This window comes from Schistocerca piceifrons, chromosome 7, assembly GCF_021461385.2.
Source record: "Schistocerca piceifrons isolate TAMUIC-IGC-003096 chromosome 7, iqSchPice1.1, whole genome shotgun sequence".
Taxonomy (NCBI): Eukaryota; Metazoa; Arthropoda; class Insecta; order Orthoptera; family Acrididae; genus Schistocerca; species Schistocerca piceifrons.
The window spans coordinates 516,242,604-516,261,225 of NC_060144.1; the positions used below are offsets into that span (position 1 = coordinate 516,242,604).

Below are 18,622 nucleotides of genomic sequence, written 5' to 3' on the forward strand. Positions count from 1 at the left end.
TGCCCTGAACGGTCCCGTCGCTCAGTGGTGTTTGTGTGGGCCCCAGGACAGGTCGGAATTCCAGGCAATGAACTTGCCGACAGGCTGGCCAAACAGGCTACACGGAAACAGCTTCTGGAGATGGGCATCTCCGAAACTGTCATGCGTTCTGTCTTATGCCACAGGGTTTTTCAGCTTTGGGAGACGGAATTGTTTGACAGTACGCACAATAAACTGCATGTCATTGAGGAGACTATGAATGTGTGGAAGTCTCCCATGCAGTCCACTCGCAGGGAATCAGTTGTCCTCTGCTGGCTCCACATTGGCCATATGTGACTAACGCATGGTTACCTCCCTTGTCTTGGGGACCCACCTCGGAATTATTTTAATTGGAGTGGAGGACCGATGACCAACCAACCAACTTGCACTCGTCACAATCAAAGCAGGTTTCTCCATGCTATCCTCTGTTGTAACAGATCTTACATCTTCTGGACAGTGCTGCTTTTTTGTCAGTTGGAGTTATTTTTGTGGGAGAATGCTCCCAGGACCTTTCTGGTAGTCTTAATGGATTTGTTCCTTGGCCTTGGCCTGGGCATCCACGAATCCTGTAATCCGGAAGTCAAATGTTTTTCAGCCAGGTTTTGAAGAAAACTCTGTGAACCTCATTCTTCTTTTTCTGGAGTTATCATGTAGTGTACCATATTTGAATTGTATTGTCTGACATATAAAAACTTTTTTTTTTAATATCCCTTCACATTTCTTCTCAGAAGAGGATATGATGCTAAGCATTGATCGTGTGCATTGACTCCGCCCATTCCTTTGTTGTAATTGCTGATGCAGTTAGGTTTCAGCTTAGTCTTCCCATTTATTTGCTGGTCTTCATAGTGAGGTTGATCGTGAAGGTGCACCTTTAAGTATTAGTATCCATTGTCAGATGAACAGATTTTATATATTTCCAAACCAGATATTCCCCTCTTTGAAGGGTTGTAGTGTACATATGCCAATCTACCACAGAACATCATCAAACTCTTTGCCTTTACAAATGTCTGCTTGTGTCTGTGTATGTGCGGATGGATGTGTGTGTGCTAGTGTATACCTGTCCTTTTTTCCCCCTAAGGTAAGTCTTTCCGCTCCCGGGATTGGAATGACTCCTTACCGTCTCCCTTAAAACCCACATCCTTTCGTCTTTCCCTCTCCTTCCCTCTTTCCTGATGAAGCAACCGTTTGTTACGAAAGCTTGAATTTCATCTGTATGTTTGTGTTTGTTTGTGTGTCTATCGACCTGCCAGCGCTTTTGTTTGGCAAGTCTCATCATCTTTGTTTTTAGATTATATATACATGAAATTCAAGCTTTCGCAACAAACTGTTGCCTCATCAGGAAAGAGGGAAGGAGAGGGAAAGACGAAAGGATGTGGGTTTTAAGGGAGAGGGTAAGGAGTTGTTCCAATCCCGGGAGCGGAAAGACTTCATTTTATTTAGAAAATTTCAAGTTTTATAATGAGATCAAAATCCAAAAATGTGAAAAAAAAAAATCCGTTCTAACTCCCTTTAACACCATACACTACACAGCTAACTGATCCGTCGCCGGTACGTTACACAATGCGGCTTACATGGCACATATGCCAAACAATGGATGATTGTACTACGTACATCACGTGACCATAATACGTGGTAGGTTGCACAATGTAAACGTGGCATGTGCCTGTGCATTGTTTGCAAGAAAATCACGTTATGGTCCAGTTGTATTGCATATCCGTTCACATTGTGCACATAAATTTTGCAGATTTAAAGTTCCTTTCAGTACCCATACCTCCCTAACGAGGCGTTTGCAGACCCATGTTCATATAACATTTTTTGTTCAGAATTACTTATACCATCACTGTTTAAAATATTGACCTTTCCTCACCAGACACGCTGTATAGGTAGCAAACAACACAATGTTGAAAGCCCCAAAAGCTAGTTGAAAAGAGTTCATCAGCCACCTAGAAAGTAACAAGCAGATCACATTGCGGCTCCCTTTGAAAAGTGATGGAAGCTATATGACTTGATGTGAAACTAAATATGAACAGTTTCAATCTATTTCTGAACTCCAACCACAGTGGGGACCTCATAAGTTGCCATATTTTTTCAGTACAAATTGGTATATGTATTTTTTTTCCTTTCATCTTTAATCAAACAATGGAAAATCCAGGATGGAATGTAACAGTATTATGAAAAAGATAGTTGCTAGTCACCATATAGCGGAAATGCTGGGTCGCAGATAGGCACAACAAAAACGCTGTCACAAAATAAGCTTTTGGCCAACAAGGCCTTTGTCAAAAATAGACACACACACACACACACACACACACACACACGACTGCAGTCTCTGGCAGCTGAAGACAGAGAGTGTGTGTGTGTGTGTGTGTGTGTGTGTGTGTGTGTGTGTGTGTGTGTGTGTGTGTGTGTGTGTTTTGCCTGTTTTTGACAAAGGCCTTGTTGACCAGAAGCTTATTTTGTGACAGATTTATTTGCCTTTAATATTTTTATGATTTAACTTTTTAATTCTTCCATTTGAATTGGAAGGGAAGCAGTGGTTGGGAAGGGAGTGAGACAGTGTTTTAGCCTCTCCCTGATGTTATTCAATCTGTATATTGAACAACAGTAAAGAAAACAAAGAAAAATTCGGAGCAGGGATTAAAATTCATGGAGAAGAAATAAAAACTTTGAGGTTCGCCGATAACAATGTCATTCTGTCAGAGACAGCAAAGGACTTGGAAGAGCAGTTGAATGGAATGTACAGTGTTTTGAAAGGAGGATATAAGATGAACATCAACAAAAGCAAAACGAGGATAATGGAATGTAGTCGAATTAAGTTGGGTGATGCTGAGGGAATTAGATTAGGAAATGAGACACTTAAAGTAGTAAAGGAGTTTTGCTATTTGGGGAGCAAAATAACTGATGATGGTCGAAGTAGAGAGGATGTAAAATGCAGACTGGCAATGGCAAGGAAAGTGTTTCTGAAGAAGAGAAATTTGTTAACATCGAGTATAGATTTAAGTGTCAGGAAGTCGTTTCTGAAAGTATTTGTATGGAGTGTAGCCATGTATGGAAGTAAAACATGGACGATAAATAGTTTGGACAAGAAGAGAATAGAAGCTTTCGAAATGTGGTGCTACAGAAGAATGCTGAAGATTAGATGGGTAGATCACATAACTAATGAGGATGTATTGAATAGGATTGGGGAGAAGAGGAGTTTGTGGCACAACTTGACAAGAAGAACGCATCAGTTGGTAGGACATGTTCTGAGGCATCAAGGGGTCACCAATTTAGTATTGGAGGGCAGCATGGAGGGTAAAAATCGTAGAGGGAGACCAAGATATGAATACACTAAGCAGATTCAGAAGGATGTAGGTTGCAGTAGGTACTGGGAAATGAAGTAGCTTGCACAGGATAGAGTAGCATGGAGAGCTGCATCAAACCAGCCTCAGGACTGAAGACCACAACAACAACAACAACAACAATTTAATTGGTTACTTCTCTTGACGTAGAAAACAGTTAAATATGTATTCATAAAATAGTTGTTTACTAATATACTCAAAAAGTAGAATAAGAATACTGTAGCCCACTGGAGGTAGAATAGTACTGTGTGTATTGAGATTGGGTTGAGGTTAGGAAATCGATGGTTGACTACCAGAGAGACATTGGTTAGCCGATGCCTGTCTGATGCCAAGAGACTGTTATTAAAACAGAATTGCAATATTAAACATTTGATGTCCACAAAATGCAACAGTTCCTGTGTAGACATTCAGGCAGACAGCACTAGTGGGAGCATAGACCGTAAGTGCCTTCCGGTATGTGTTGACAATGGTGCAGCCCATAGCCACAGCGGCAAAGTTGGTGGCATCAGCAACAATGTTGTCATAAGACCATTGCTACTACAGTGCTCACCTCATTCAGGGTGTCACAACAACTTCCATGTTTGCTGCTGCACCATCAGTGGTTCTTTCTCATTGGAATTTCACCTGGTTATGGACTCGTTCTGCTCTGCTCACCTATGGTGTTGCGAGGGGAGGTCTTTGAAATGTTTCTAGGTTCATCAAGTATACTGTTCTGCTGTGCAACAATATCTAAGCCTTAGGTAATTATTTTTTGTAGTATATTGTCAAACAACAGTTGTTTTGTCCCCTAGGCCTGTATTGTTCCTCTTTCCAAGAAAGCATTGTTAGTTATTTTAATAGAACAAAATGGTAATAGTGGTAGTAAAAAACTACCGAAGTATACAGAAAGAAAATTCACATGAAAAATAAATAAATAAAATTTCAAGCAAAAATATTCGTCTGTAATTGCTTTCAGTAAGTGAAATTTCAGTACTGCTCATAGACACACACAAATGTACAGACATCAGAGGACTGAGTGGCCTGCCCTTCCTTTGTAACCATCTACGCCTTATCCCTCTCTCCTCTGTGAGGAATAGCTGTTAGTGCCTTGAGCAAGGATAGTGTTTGTACATTTATATGTGTGTATTGGCAGTATTGAAATATTGCTTCCATTACTGGTCAGCAGCTCTGTCTCATAATTTTGCAAGATATACAATAAGTCTTTTCTGAGTAATAGCATTGTAGAATAGATTGCATTAAATATGATGAGGTTTCAGCCTTAGTCTGTAAAATTAGGTCACAACCTAGGCAGAAAATCAGGAGCATCTTTTTTAAAATTGTGCACCTAGTTAGTGATTTGTCTTGATAGAATTCTGATAGCATTTCTCTATATGGAGATGTATTTTAATAGAGACAAAACGAATCATTGGCCACTTCCAGCTGCAGTACAGGTGTCTGATCTTGGACTTGTTGTCAACATTGTCATTGTGTTCAGTCCTAAGGCAGATGTGATGCTGCTCTCCTATTTATTGAAAGGTAAATGAGAAGGCCAACAGGTGATTTTTTTAATGGAAGTGTTACTCAGTTAGTCTCGAGAATGTATGTGTTGTTCACAACAGTGGACTAGACATACAACATATACACATTGAGCTCACCTGAGAGAACTATAAAATTACAAGTAGGCAGAATGGCTGGCAAGCTGACAAGTTCTTACCATCAGGGAGAGAAATTCTATGTACCGCTGATGGCACACTTAAATGTAGAAAAAATTATCCCAGCTGTAGGAACTGTTAGTTTCTTCATCAGGGAGGAAGAGATAAAGGGTGGGATAGGTTAGGAAGAAGAACAGGTGACTCAGGTAAGATGAGAGGGACCCTTGTAATGAGGATGAAGGACAACAAAAGTCTTATAAACACATTTGCAGTAACCACTTTTGACATCTTGGTATCTTTTCTCCTTCCCCTTTCGTGTCATTAAATCCTGGCACAGAAATCTGAGAGTCACAAGTGGTGGTGTTGTCATAATGTTATTTGTATTACCTACTGATCATTTTCGTTTTACTCTCTCTCTCTCTCTCTCTCTCTCTCTCTCTCTCTCTCTCTCTCTCTCTCTCTCTCTGACACACACACACACACACACACACACACACACACACACTTTTCAGGTAATGCTTTGCTTGTTTTCTCTTCTTACTTTGAAATGAGTGAAGAGACTAATTGTGGTCCACTATGAGGTTCGAGTACTACTGTCACAACACCAAAAGGGATTGGCAGTACCTGTGGCAATCTCAGTTATGCTCACACAGAAACACATGAGACGGGAGTAGGCTGCCAGCCCTGCAAAAGGGAGGTGTGGTTTATTCCCCTTGCTCCTCTCCTCAGCCCGCAGACATTTCTCATCTGTTTGTGCTCACGGCCAACTGCCACATTGTAGTGTTAACAGTATAATTGTTTTTTGTGTCTATTACATACTAGCTGTGTATTTATTCCAGTTCTGTTAGTCCATTTCCGCCTTCCTCTTTTCTCTGTCCATCTCCTTCATCCCCACTCTCTGCCCATTTCCTCCCGCCCTTCTCTCTGTTCGTCTGCTACTCCACCCCCTCTCTGTCCGTCTACTCCACCTCCCCTGCCCATCTGTTCCTACCTACCCCCTCTGTCCATCTGCTCCTCTCTCCCCTATCACTGAGCATCTATTCTTGTCTTCTATGTCCATCTCCCACTCCCCTTCTCTCCATCCATCTCCTACTCCCCCCTCTGTCCATCAATCTCCCACTCCTCCCTCACTCCATCCATCTTCTCCTCATTCATTTCTTTGCCCTTCTCCTCCTCTTCAACCTCACTCTGTCCATCCCCTCCTCCACATTTCTCTGACCACTCCTCCTCCCCAATATCTGTGTCCATATCACCCTTTTGCATCTCTGTCTGTCCATTTCTTCCTCCTCCTTTCTCTCCTCATGTTATCACCCCCACCTAACAGGAGACTGCAGATTCTTACCCCCACAATATTCCTTTCCAAGTAGTAAGTAATATGTGTATAAACTTAACTTGAAATTGCTCCAGGATCTGAGAAGGAGCTTTTTACCCACAGTTTTGGCCTCATATCAATGTCACATATATTTTACACATATTTGTATACATATTTCAGCTATGTCCCTAGCAAATTTCACCCTTCAGTTTCATTTTCTCACAGCTCAGTGTTCATGACGACATACCTCCTGAACTGTGCATCATACAATATTGTTATTTTGCAGGGACATTCAGCAGCATATATAGATACTGTGTGTTATTCTGTTGCGAGTAGAGTTAGTAATTGAGAAGTGACCAGTTGAAACATTTGGCAGTTTTACTGTATGAGCAGCAAAAATGTAGCAAGTATTAAACTTTTTTCCTTTCATCATTTTGTGAGGTGTGTGAGCAATAAAAAGTCTCATTAAGACTTGAAATTATGATTCAAGTTTGTTGCAAGTCAATAGGTCCTGTCATTCACAAATACTGGATGAATATAGTCTGGCTATTTGCACATTATGAGCTAAGCTTCATTTTCACCCCCATTCCCAACCCTCTGAGAGGTAGGTGGCTCTTACCCCACAGTGGTTCTTTCCAGACAGTAAGTGATATGTATACTAAGTTTGGTTGAGATTGATCCAGTGATTTAGGAGGAGTGTGTGGAGCATAAATACATCTGAGGGGCAGTCAAATGAAAACAGAGCTACTTCCACTGTGGGATCATGGAATGTTTCCATTCACAAGTAATCAATACACATGTTAAGACATTTATCCCATTGGAAGACAATACTGTCAATTCCTGTTCCATAGAACACAAGTTAGCTGCTGATGGCTCCATAACCTCACTCACTTTCACTTCCTTGTCCAACTGAAACCGATGTCCATGTGTTTCTTTCTTGAGGTGGCCAAAGAGGTGACAATCACACAGTGAAAGATCCGGGCCGTACAGAGAATGTTGCAGTGTCTCCCAACCAAATTGCTGAAGTGTAGCCTTCATCCGATTGGCAGTTTGGGAGGGTATATTGTCGTGCAAGAGGATGATTCTGTCAGACAGCATCCCTACAGCCAGAGAGGACAGATGACAAAGCCAACAGTGGAAACATCCCACATCCTCCTCGTGAAAGAAATCCAAAGCTGTTCACATAAGTTCTGGTAAAGTCATGATGACCTACTCCTTCAATTTTAGGGTCCCTCCAATCGTGAGTTCCTCAAGTGTGAAACCACAATCAGTGTGCAATGCTATGAAGACACTTTGCAAAGTCAGAAAGAAAAAGCCCAGAAATACAGATGGACAGAATTATCCTGTTGCACAATAAGGCCTGCCCCACACTGCCAATTGGATGAAGCTACGCTTCAGCAATTTGGTTGGGAAACACTGTGACATCCTCTGTATACCCTGGATGGTTCACAGTGTGAATTCACGTGTTTGTCGAGCTGAGGAAAGCAGGTGTGGATGTCAGTTTCAGTCAGACCAGCAAGTGCAGGAGTAGGTGCAGTTGTGGAGCCTTCAGCATCTGTCCATGTTCTACAAAACAAGAATTGATTTTCTCTTCTTCCAGTGGGTTAAATGTTTTAAAGCATGTGGTGGCTACTTTTGAATGGAACTATTCCATGGCACCATTGTGGAGGGTTTGATTTTCATTTTACTGCCCTTTACACCTACATACATACATACATACATACATACGAGGCTAGTTTGGAAAGCCTGGTAAAACAGCAGGAAAAAATCTGTGTTTCATAATCAACTCACCCTATGAAACTTCCTGGCAGATTAAAACTGTGTGTCCGACCAAGACTCGAACTTGGGACCTTTGCCTTTCGCGGGCAAGTGCTCTACCATCTGAGCTACCGAAGCACGACTCACGCCCGGTACTCACAGCTTTACTTCTGCCAGTATCTCGTCTCCTACCTTCCAAACTTTACAGAAGCTCTCCTGCGAAAGTTGCAGAACTAGCACTCCTGAAAGAAAGGATATTGCGGAGACATGACTTAGCCACATCCTGGGGGATGTTTCCAGAATGAGATTTTCACTCTGCAGCGGAGTGTGCGCTGATATGAAACTTGCTGGTCCCGAGTTCGAGTCTCGGTCAGACACACAGTTTTAATCTGCCAGGAAGTTTCATATCAGCACACACTCCGCTGCAGAGTGAAAATCTCATTCTGGAAATTCACCCTATTTTTGGACGTAGTTTTCATTGTGGGATATATATTTGATCCAGCTATGTTCCAGCTTTTTCATACCACCGGACAGATATTTTCTGTCAAACTGTCAGTTCCTCATTTGATGAAAATTTCTTTGCAGCAAGCCAGAGTTTCAAGTTAGGAACAAGAAAGAAGTCACTTTGGGCGAAGTCTGGTGTATAGGCTAGATGAGGAATCAATTCGAAGCTCAGTTCATGCACTTTTTCCATTTTCATCACTGGTGTGTGGGATGGTGCTTTAGCCTGGCGAAAGAGCACATTTTTGCATAGCAGCCTTGGTATATTTTCAGCAAGTTTGAAATGATACAATAATGGATTGTAATGGGATCCAGCTATGGTTCTGCTTTTTACAGGTAATCTATGAGGATTATTCATCTGGATGCCCAAAAAACTGTGGCCATAACCTTAGCAGGAGACAAAATGGTCTTTGCCTTCTTCGGTGCACTTTCAGCAGCCTTTTGTCAGTTGTCTTGACTGCTGTTTTGTCTCTGATGCATAAAGATGGATCCACGCTTCATCAACAGTCACAAATCAGTGCAAGAAGTCATGGGCATTGCAATTAAAAATCACCAGACATTGTGTTGAAATGTTTTTTCGGATGCGCTTTTGGTCAGCTGAGCAATTGCGGTACCCACCTCGCACACAGATTCTTTGTAGCTAGTTCTCATGCAGGATATTATGCACTTGCTCAATTTAGATGCCTACAGTCTCAGCAACCTCATGAACTTTTATTTGGCACTCTTGCATTACCATATCATAGATTTTTGTCAATGGTTTCCTTTGTGGTGTCCTCAATTGGACAGCCTGAGCATACTTCATTGTTGGTGCTTGTCCAACGATGTTTAAACTCATTAATCCAAAAGCAAATGTTCTTCAGTGATGGTGCAGAGTTCACATGAACTTCATCCAGTTCTGTTTTGATTTGCACAGCAGTCCAGCCCTTCAAATGAAAATGTTTAATAACAGCACAAAACTTGTTTTTTCTCCATTTTCAATCACAGTTGACACAATGACCAGTTTAGGTGGGTGTCAACATTGAACCGTACACTGTGCATCATCGCAATTCCTTATATGATCCTTGAAATAATCAAGCTTACCAACCATGAAGACACAACAAAAATGCTGTATTCTTTCATGGAAATTTACTGTACTTATTAAATCAAGCTCGTATATCTACTTTTATAGTATGGATTCCAATCTATCATCACTGTGGTTTATGTATGATTTGTATTTATACTGAAATGCTCTTTTTGTTGCAGATACATTCAAAAGGCCTCAAATTCGGCATCTATGAGGACTATGGAAATTATACTTGTGCAGGCTATCCTGGAATTTTGGGTTACTTGGAAACTGATGCACAAACATTTGCTGACTGGAATGTTGATTATGTCAAACTTGATGGTTGTTACTCTCATCCCAGGGAGATGGACAGAGGTATGCTTCATTGATTTTTACAGCTGAAGTTATTGCACTACTTCTGACATGGTTCTTTAATCCTTTGGCTATAGTGACTGGTTGTAGTGCTATGCCCTTGACTGCCACAGAAGTGACACATGACACATGGTGTGCTGCAAGTGCAGTCAACTGCTGTTGATATTTTGAGATTCATACTTCGTTATTGCTTAATTGTGTCAGACTTCTGCAACATTTTAATTGCAGCATTATTGACAGACTCGTGCCACACTTGACACATGGTTTTTCAACTTACAGTATGTTAGTTCACCATCACTTTGCTGTCAGCACTATTGGTGGACTCACACCATACTGAATACTTTGCTATAAACCCAACAGATCTGAAATCCACAACAAATAGCATCTCAAATACCCAAGAGATGGTGTCTCGAGTAAAGCTCTGTTGTTAAGAATGAAGTTAAACTCTCTTTACTTCTTTGTGTCCTAAAATGTAACAGAATGAACAAATCAGTAGTAAATAATCTACTTTATGTTATGTTTTATGAAAATATATATCATAGTTGTAAATGTGTTAGTTTATCTCTTTGATTAAAACACATCACACATGAACAGAAGTAGCGTAAAGAAATGCTACAAACTCTCCCAGTGCCTGCCCAAATTTTGTAATAAAAAGGTGTGATGGGAAATGCCAAACATATCCAAAATAATCTCCGCCTGGGGGCTTCAAAAGCAGTGTGATGTTGCAGCACCCAAGACACATCTACCACATTTTGCGCACCAGAGTTGAAAGGTTAATATTGACATAAACTGTGATGATAAAGTTATGATGTTGCTATCATTTACTGGGAAATTTGTGCAATTCTTGTTATTACTTTTGAGCTTAAAAATGAGTAGTTAATTAAGAGTCTAACGTAAATTTATTAATACACCAATATGTTTTGCCCAGAAAGACTTTAAAACTGTTTCACTGTCCTCAAAAGTGTGTTGAGGAATGAGTCTGTAAATGAATCTAAATGTGCTTTATTAAAGAAAAAACAAAGTAAATCTGGTAGTCGGCTGCATTACTAACAAATAAAATTATGGATATCAAACAATGGAAAATCCAGGATGTAATGTAACAATATTATGAGAAGGAAAGTTTCTACTCACCATATAGTGGAGATGCTGAGTCACAGATAGGCACAACAAAAAGACTTTCACAGTTAAAGCTTTCGGCCAGTGGGCTTTGTCAACAATACACAAATGCAACTTGCACACACATCTGCAGTCTCAGCATCTGAAACCACGCAGTGAGTAGCAGCACCAGTACATGATGGGAGTGGCGACACGTTGGGGGTAATGAGGAGGCTGGGGTGGGGAGGGGAGGGATAGTATGGCGGGGGTGGTGGAGAGTGAAGTGCTGCAGGTTAGACGGAGGGGAGCGGGGGGGGGGGGGGGGAGTAGTGGAAAAGGAGAGAAATTAAAAAGACTGGGTGTGCTAGTGAAATGACAGCTGTGTAGTGGTGGAATGGGAACAGGCAAGGGGTTGAATGGGTGAGTTACCGTCCTCACCCATACGACCTCTTCCCTGTTCCCATTCCACCACTACACAGCCATCATTCCACCACCACACCCAGTCTTTTATTTCTCTCCTTTTCTGCCACTCCCCCCCTCTAATTAGTGCTTTGTATACATCTTGTAGGTCTGAAGATGACCACAGTAGTGGTCGAAACCGGTCACCTTGTTAAATAAATCGTGATCAAGACTGTTTTTAATAGTAATTATTTACAATTCTAATTGCCGTTACATATGTCTGCTTGTGTCTGTATATGTGCAAATGGATATGTGTGTGTGTGTGTGTGTGTGTGTGTGTGTGTGTGTGTGTGTGTGTGTGTGCGCGCGCGCACGCGAGTGTATACCAGTCCCCTTTTCCTCCTAAGGTGAGTCTTTCCGCTCCCGGGATTGGAATGACTCCTTACCCTGTCCCTTAAAACCCACATCTTTTCGTCTTTCCTTCTCCTTCCCTCTTTGCTGATGAAGCAACCGTGGGTTGCGAAAGCTTGAATTTTGTGTGTGTGTTTGTGTTTGTTATTGTCTCTATCAACATACCAGGGCTTTTGTTTGGTAAGTTACATCATCTTTGTTTTTAGATATATTATGTAATAAAGAGAAATTTTATTTGTACTTCAATATAACAATTCTCTATAGGAAAAAAATAATACTACTTTTCATTCCATTTACAAGTGTTCTACAAATTGTATTGTGTATTACCAAGCCCAAATTCTGACAAAACTGTATGTAGTAGAAAAAAAACTGTCTCATATATGTATACATGAGACAGCATGTGCTACCATTATGTTCCAAAATGCCATACGTAAAAATGGAATTCTTCTGGGGCTTATACCTCAGATCCTATTGGTAATAGAAAAGTGGGGTCAAGTGTTTTGGATAGCCCTTGGGCTATGGACCATAACATACCCAAAACAAGTATCGTCTTAGTTTCCCTACCCTACAGTACCGGGTCAATGTATGAATATTACACACTTCCTCTGCTCAGGCAAATGGAGCAAATCACTTTATTCTTCCAGAATGAGATTTTCACTCTGCAGCGGAGTGTGCACTGATATGAAACTTCCTGGCAGATTAAAACTGTGTGCCCGACCGAGACTTGAACTCGGGACCTTTGGCTTTCACGGGCAAGTGCTCTACCATCTGAGCTTCCAAAGCACGACTCACGCAGGAGAGCTTCTGTAAAGTTTGGAAGGTAGGAGACAAGATACTGGCAGAAGTAAAGCTGTGAGGACCGGGCGTGAGTCATGCTTCGGTAGCTCAGATGGTAGAGCACTTGCCCACAAAAGGCAAAGGTCCCAAGTTCGAGTCTCGGTCGGGCACACAGTTTTAATCTGCCTGGAAGTTTCACTTTATTCTTTTTGCATTTGATGTGGTCCTCGGTGGACTTGAGGGACTTATGGAGACACCATTAGTTCATGGCAGCTTCCTTAGATAACACCCAAAAAGGAGTTTTTTTGTACTGTTTTTGTTTTTTTGTGCCAAAACTGAGCGTTAGATTCCAAGAAGGATATGCACAGCAAATGGCTGAGATTTTTGCATTATAGTCGTAAGATCCCAAACTCAAACACCCATGATTTTTTTTTTAATATAACTTCTGTATCTGTTTCCAAGATACAGAGGTACGAAGTTACCCTACTTGTACACTTAAAATACACACACAAAATCCAGTGTGAGACAAAAATGTAGTTTACAAAATGACATAGCATTGAGAAATATGCTGTACTGTATCTCTGTTATCATAAGTGCTCTGGAAACCCCTTGCTGTAGTACTGAAGCACGTGCAAAATTTTTGTGAATGTAAAATCTGGTGTGAAGTGTAAAATTGGTTTTGCATTATTTCAATTTCATGTAGGTAAATTATCAAAATTTTACATACCTATAAATTTTTTTTTTTTTTTTCATGTTAGTGAAGTGCCCTGCTGCTGCAGGGAAAAAAGAGAACCTGCGGAAAAATTCTCCTATTGGAAGGCAAAAAGGCAAATATGTCCTTAAAAAGACTGACTGAATGTGGGGTACCAGCTGCCTCATTCTATCTCCCTCAGCGCCATAATTTTGGCATGGTCAGAGAGAAGGAGACAGTGGCAGTGGGGAAGGGATGGAAAAGTAATAAAATACAGTGGTTTTGGTTTAGGAAGAGCAAAGGGAAAAATGACAGTGTGTCAGGGAGAGAGGGGCACACTGGATATGGAGCATAATTGGCAGTGAGAGAACATTGCTTGGAAGCGAGTGAAGAAGACATTGTTAGTGGGAAAAGAATAAAGAGAAAGTGGAAAGGAGTGAGAACCAATGATAATGGGAGACAAATATATGACAGTGCAAAAAGAGGGAGAGAGAGATTGTGACAGCGAGGAAAGATAGTAGCGGTAGGAAGGAATGAATGAATGAGATGGTAGCAGTAAGAGAGTGCAAGAGGGAGACCATGAAAGTGAGAGGAGATAGTATGAGTAGGACAGAATGAAGGAGACTGTGGTTGTGAGACAGGAGACAGTGACAGTTAGAGAGGCATAAAGAGATAACAACAATGAGTTGGGCTGAATGAGAGAGAGAGAGAGAGAGAGAGAGAGAGAGAGAGAGAGAGAGAGAGAAGGGAAATGGATATGTTCACATCAAAAATTTTGTGAAAGTTTTTAAAAGTGCTGAGGAAGGCAGAATGAGACAGCTGGTTCCCCAGTTTTTAGTCAGTCTTCTAAACAGAAGAATGTTCTCCTTTTTGTGCTCCAAAAGGAGCATTTTTTTCTGTTGGATTCATTGACTGAAAACCAAAGAATACAAAAAATATTTTTTCATTGGTCTATGTAGTTGATGCCGTAACATGTTGGTGTGTGAGCTTACTGGTTTTGAAGGTAACTAAACAGTGTTTGTAACATACAGTAACCAGCCTGTTGGTTGTTGCTTGTCTGCTACCTATAGCAGACTGCCCCTAAAAGGTGAGCAGGTAGGTGTCCTATGAGGTCAGGCACCTTTCCTCTGTTGAACAATTTTAGTTGATTTTCTGTCCCACAGTCACTTTTTTCTTATCTGTTATTTTGGTGATGATTGAAAGGAGGAAAAAAGAATCAGTATTTTGGGCCCTCTGTATCATCCTCCATTTCGATGCCGGAGTGGTCACTGGATACCTGTACAGATGGCTTTCATCCATTTATTGATTAAACATAAGACGAAAACTTTTTAGGATTTTCTATCAGATCAGTTGATAGAATGTTATTTTTAATTCCATTGAATGCTTCATGCCTGACTTTCCTTCTGCTAATTTTGGCATTGATTAGTTTTTTTGTTTGTCTAAAAGGCTTTGTCTCTGTTTAAATCAGTGAAGAAACCATTTTGCTTCTGGAGGAACTTTTTAATATGGCAGATCTTTTCCCTTCCTCAGAATTTTGCTTGGCATATATCTCCATAAGGCGAATTGTACATTACTCTCGTGTACTTCAGTCTCTGAGATGAATGCTTGATGTTGCCTGCTCAGGTAATAAGAAATCTCTTTCTTGTTGTACTTTCTTTATTTTTTATTGACATCTTTAGTCAATGATGTTATAATTTCCGTATGATTACTGATGGAGCACATATCTTCACATTGTAATACCAGCTCCATCTGTAGGAATTGTAGACATACATTGCACATGAACACTCCTTGTGCCCCCCGTCCTCCCCACCCCCAGCCCTCCCGGTTTGTGTCAGCTATTGGTAGCAACATTCTCCCTGTTCACTGGACAGCAGTGTCTTCCAAAAATAAAATAAAATCCAAGAATATAAGGCTCTTGACTAACTCACGCTTTAGGAGACTGAGAAGGAATATGATTGTCTGCATCCTGTATATATGACAATGTCATTTACTATGGCTACAAAGACGTCATCCTCTCCAGTGATAGTACTCTCACTCTTGGTGTCTTCCATGTTGGATCCTCGGGGTAATTCGACCACTTCTGCTCTCCTAGTGGTTGAGACCCCTCTTCCTACTGTTGCCCACACCCCTGCTTTAAGAGCGTTGACTGCCCACCCACTGGCGACGTCAATGCCGAAGCCCCAGCCAGAGAAGGGACACCCTCTTGCTGCGTCTCGCACCAGGAAGGGTCCGTCGATCATTCCCATCCCAGGATTCTACTGATCTACAACTGCATACCAACCACTGGCTGAAGGATCCACAGACTGCTGGTCGTAGGTCTTTGCGTTCCTCCTCTGTCCCTAAAACCAGGGCAGACAAGCCCTCATTGACATCAAAATTGTCAAAGGAGAAGAGGGACAAAAAGAAGACCTCCAAGAAAAAGGAGTTTCTGGTGGTCTCCATACAGCTGGATCCTGTATGTTCTGACTCTGTATATGAGGCAGAGTTCCTGATGACGTCTGTGACACTGGATCATCCCACACATGCTTCAGAATCAATTTTTATTGGTGCTCTATCCTCACAACCACTGGCAGCAGGCAACCCAAGTGCGTGACATGCCGCCTTGGTCCCTTCATGCCCCCCAAGAATAATGATAGTGTGATCCTCCAGCGGAACTGCAGTGGTTTTTTCCACCACCTGGCTGAAATTCGGCATCTCTTATATGTTGCCCCTGATTTCTACATTGCACTCCAGAAAACTTGGTTCCCAGCACTGCAAACCCTTACCCTCCGCAGCTATCAGAGCTATTTCAAGAATTGAGAGACAGTCAAGTGGAATTTGTGTGTATGTTCTGGACTCTGTCTACAGCAAACACATGCCACTTGATATTACTTTGGAGGCTGTGGCTGTTTGTGTGAGAATGTCTCTGGATTTTACCATGTGATGCATGTCTCCCTCCTGCCGGTGCAGTGTCTCAGACGATATTGTCGGCATTGATTTCCCAGCTCCTTCCACCCTTCATTTTGGATGATTACAATGTCTACAACCACTTGTGGGGTAGAACTTTGACCACAGGCCACAGTGAAGTTATTGAAACTTTGCTCGCAGTGTGGCAGTTTGCCTACTTTGATTTCTTCGTTGATTATCCTCGGTGTCGACGTACTGGCTGAAAAAATAGGGGGCGGAAGTGCATCTACTATTTACTGTAAATGATGTAGCCGGCAGATGCACAGTTGCATTTCACAGTCTTTTACTTTCACTGTTCACAACCCCCCAATAATACACCGTTATATATGGCCAGTGCACTATTGTTTAAACTTCCCATAAGCCTCATGAATAGTTTGCAGGCAAACCTCCACATACTGCTACAATATTTCACTATTGAACATCTACGAGCAGCAAAAACCTAACCACAAAGTTCAGTGTTCTTTAAGAACAGAAAGGTATGTATGGAGCAGACACTGTCATTGTTTTAACACTCGGCCTAATTGTGTAACACTTATTTCACAGTTAAGTTGAAGAACTGTTGTTGTTCTAATCAACACAGGTTTCTCGTCTGAAACTTGGCTGTGGACTGACTGTCTCATGGCCAAACATTGAGCCCCTATATATCATCACAATAATAGGTACTGAACTTACACACTGTTCAAAGTTAAATTTACAGAAATTACTATTAAAACTTAACTCATTAAATTAGCTGAAAACATCAAAAAAGTGGTTCTTTTTAACAGTTTCTTCTTCTACAAGGGTTAAGCCGAATTATTTGTTTAAATCATGAAATTAACATATATAGTTATGCAAACAATACTTTTGAAAACGTGTTAATTACTTTGGAATTAATTAAGAGCTGACTTTGTTAATATCTTTTCGAATTCAGCCAAGTAGATACTTTAAGATTACTAGCATTTCATCTCCCAAATGTTTGCAATTATTACAGAATTTATATTTATTTATAGGTCAACAATAGAATTTAAGTTACGAAACAATGACTGATTTTGCCCTATAATAAAATGTACTAACTAGCGATAGTGAAAATAAAATAAGAAAATCAATTACATACATAAAACGACACAAAATTAGAACTGGTGTTATATTCTTCAAAATTGAGGGCCAACCTTTCTCTTTTATGAAAATGCAGTGTATACTCACATATGTTAAGTGTAATTAGTTAAAATTGAAAAAATGAACTTTTAAGGAGGCAGATGGCAAAAAAAGAGGGGAAGTAAAATTATCCCAGCTTGCTTCGTCACAGCAGTTATCGATCTTCATCTCTTTAATACTGGTGCTCCCACATGCTTAAGTGTGACAATTGGATCTTATTCAGTCATTGATCTTTCCATTTGGAGCCCTGGTCCCCTCCCCTCCATGATGACTTGTATGACAGTGACCATTTTCTGATCGTCATGTCCCTCCCTCAGCATCCACCCAGATGGGCACTCAACAGTACTGACTGGAATGCCTTTTCTTCTGCCATAACACTTAGCACCCCACAACATAGAGGTGGCTGTCCAGAGCACAACCATAGGCAATCTATTAGCATCAGACTTAGCGAGCCCCAATTCCTTGGGATCCCCCCATTGTAAGAGAGTACCTTGGCAAACTTCAGAAAACACTGTCCTCTGCATCTGAGAATCATCAGCCTGAATTTTGTGCCTACAAACAGCGAGTGGAACAAATCCACTTATCTTTCATGATTCGTCACCTGGAACTATATAATTCTTTGTTCAGTGTGTGTGTATTTCTCGGTGCCAGTGTCATGTTCTTGTTGTTTTCGACCATGTCTGGATCGATTATGCAGCTCAGTGGCAAGAAAGCATGATAGTCCCAGTACTGAAATTGGTTAATCACACCCTTGAGATGGACAGCTATTGTCCAGTTAGTCTCAGAATGTTCTCTGCAAGTTGCTTGAACATACAGTGAGCAGGCTACAGTGTTGGTATCTTGAGTGTCAGGGTCTTTTGACTCTGTCCCAGGGTAGTTTTTGCCAAGGCCGTTCTACAGCTGACAATTTGGTCTGAATGGAGCTTTATCACTGTCTTCTGTGATTTGCAAAAGGCTTGTGACACCACACGTGGTCATCACATCCTCCTTATCCCACCTGAGTGGGCCTCTGGAGCCCACTCCAGATTTTTGTCTGGAACTTCTTGTCACACAATACTTTCATGGCTGAAGTAAGTGCTTCCCACAGTAAACCCCCCATATACAAGAGAAAGGTGTCCAGCAGGCTTCTGTATGGTGTGTGCCCCTTTTCCTAGTGGCTGTCAATGGTCGGGTCTGAAGTTCACACTTCCTGTA

General features: G+C 41.2%; 1 protein-coding gene across 3 annotated transcripts in view; it reads left to right on the top strand.

Moving 5' to 3' along the window:
- LOC124804719 (alpha-N-acetylgalactosaminidase) overlaps positions 1-18,622 on the top strand; it is an 86,364-nt gene that overhangs the window by 43,442 nt on the left and 24,300 nt on the right. For all 3 annotated transcript variants that reach the window (XM_047264993.1, XM_047264995.1, XM_047264992.1), the window contains one exon: positions 9,804-9,978. In XM_047264993.1, coding sequence (XP_047120949.1) covers positions 9,804-9,978 — 175 coding nt within the window. The remainder of the gene's footprint in view (positions 1-9,803; positions 9,979-18,622) is intronic.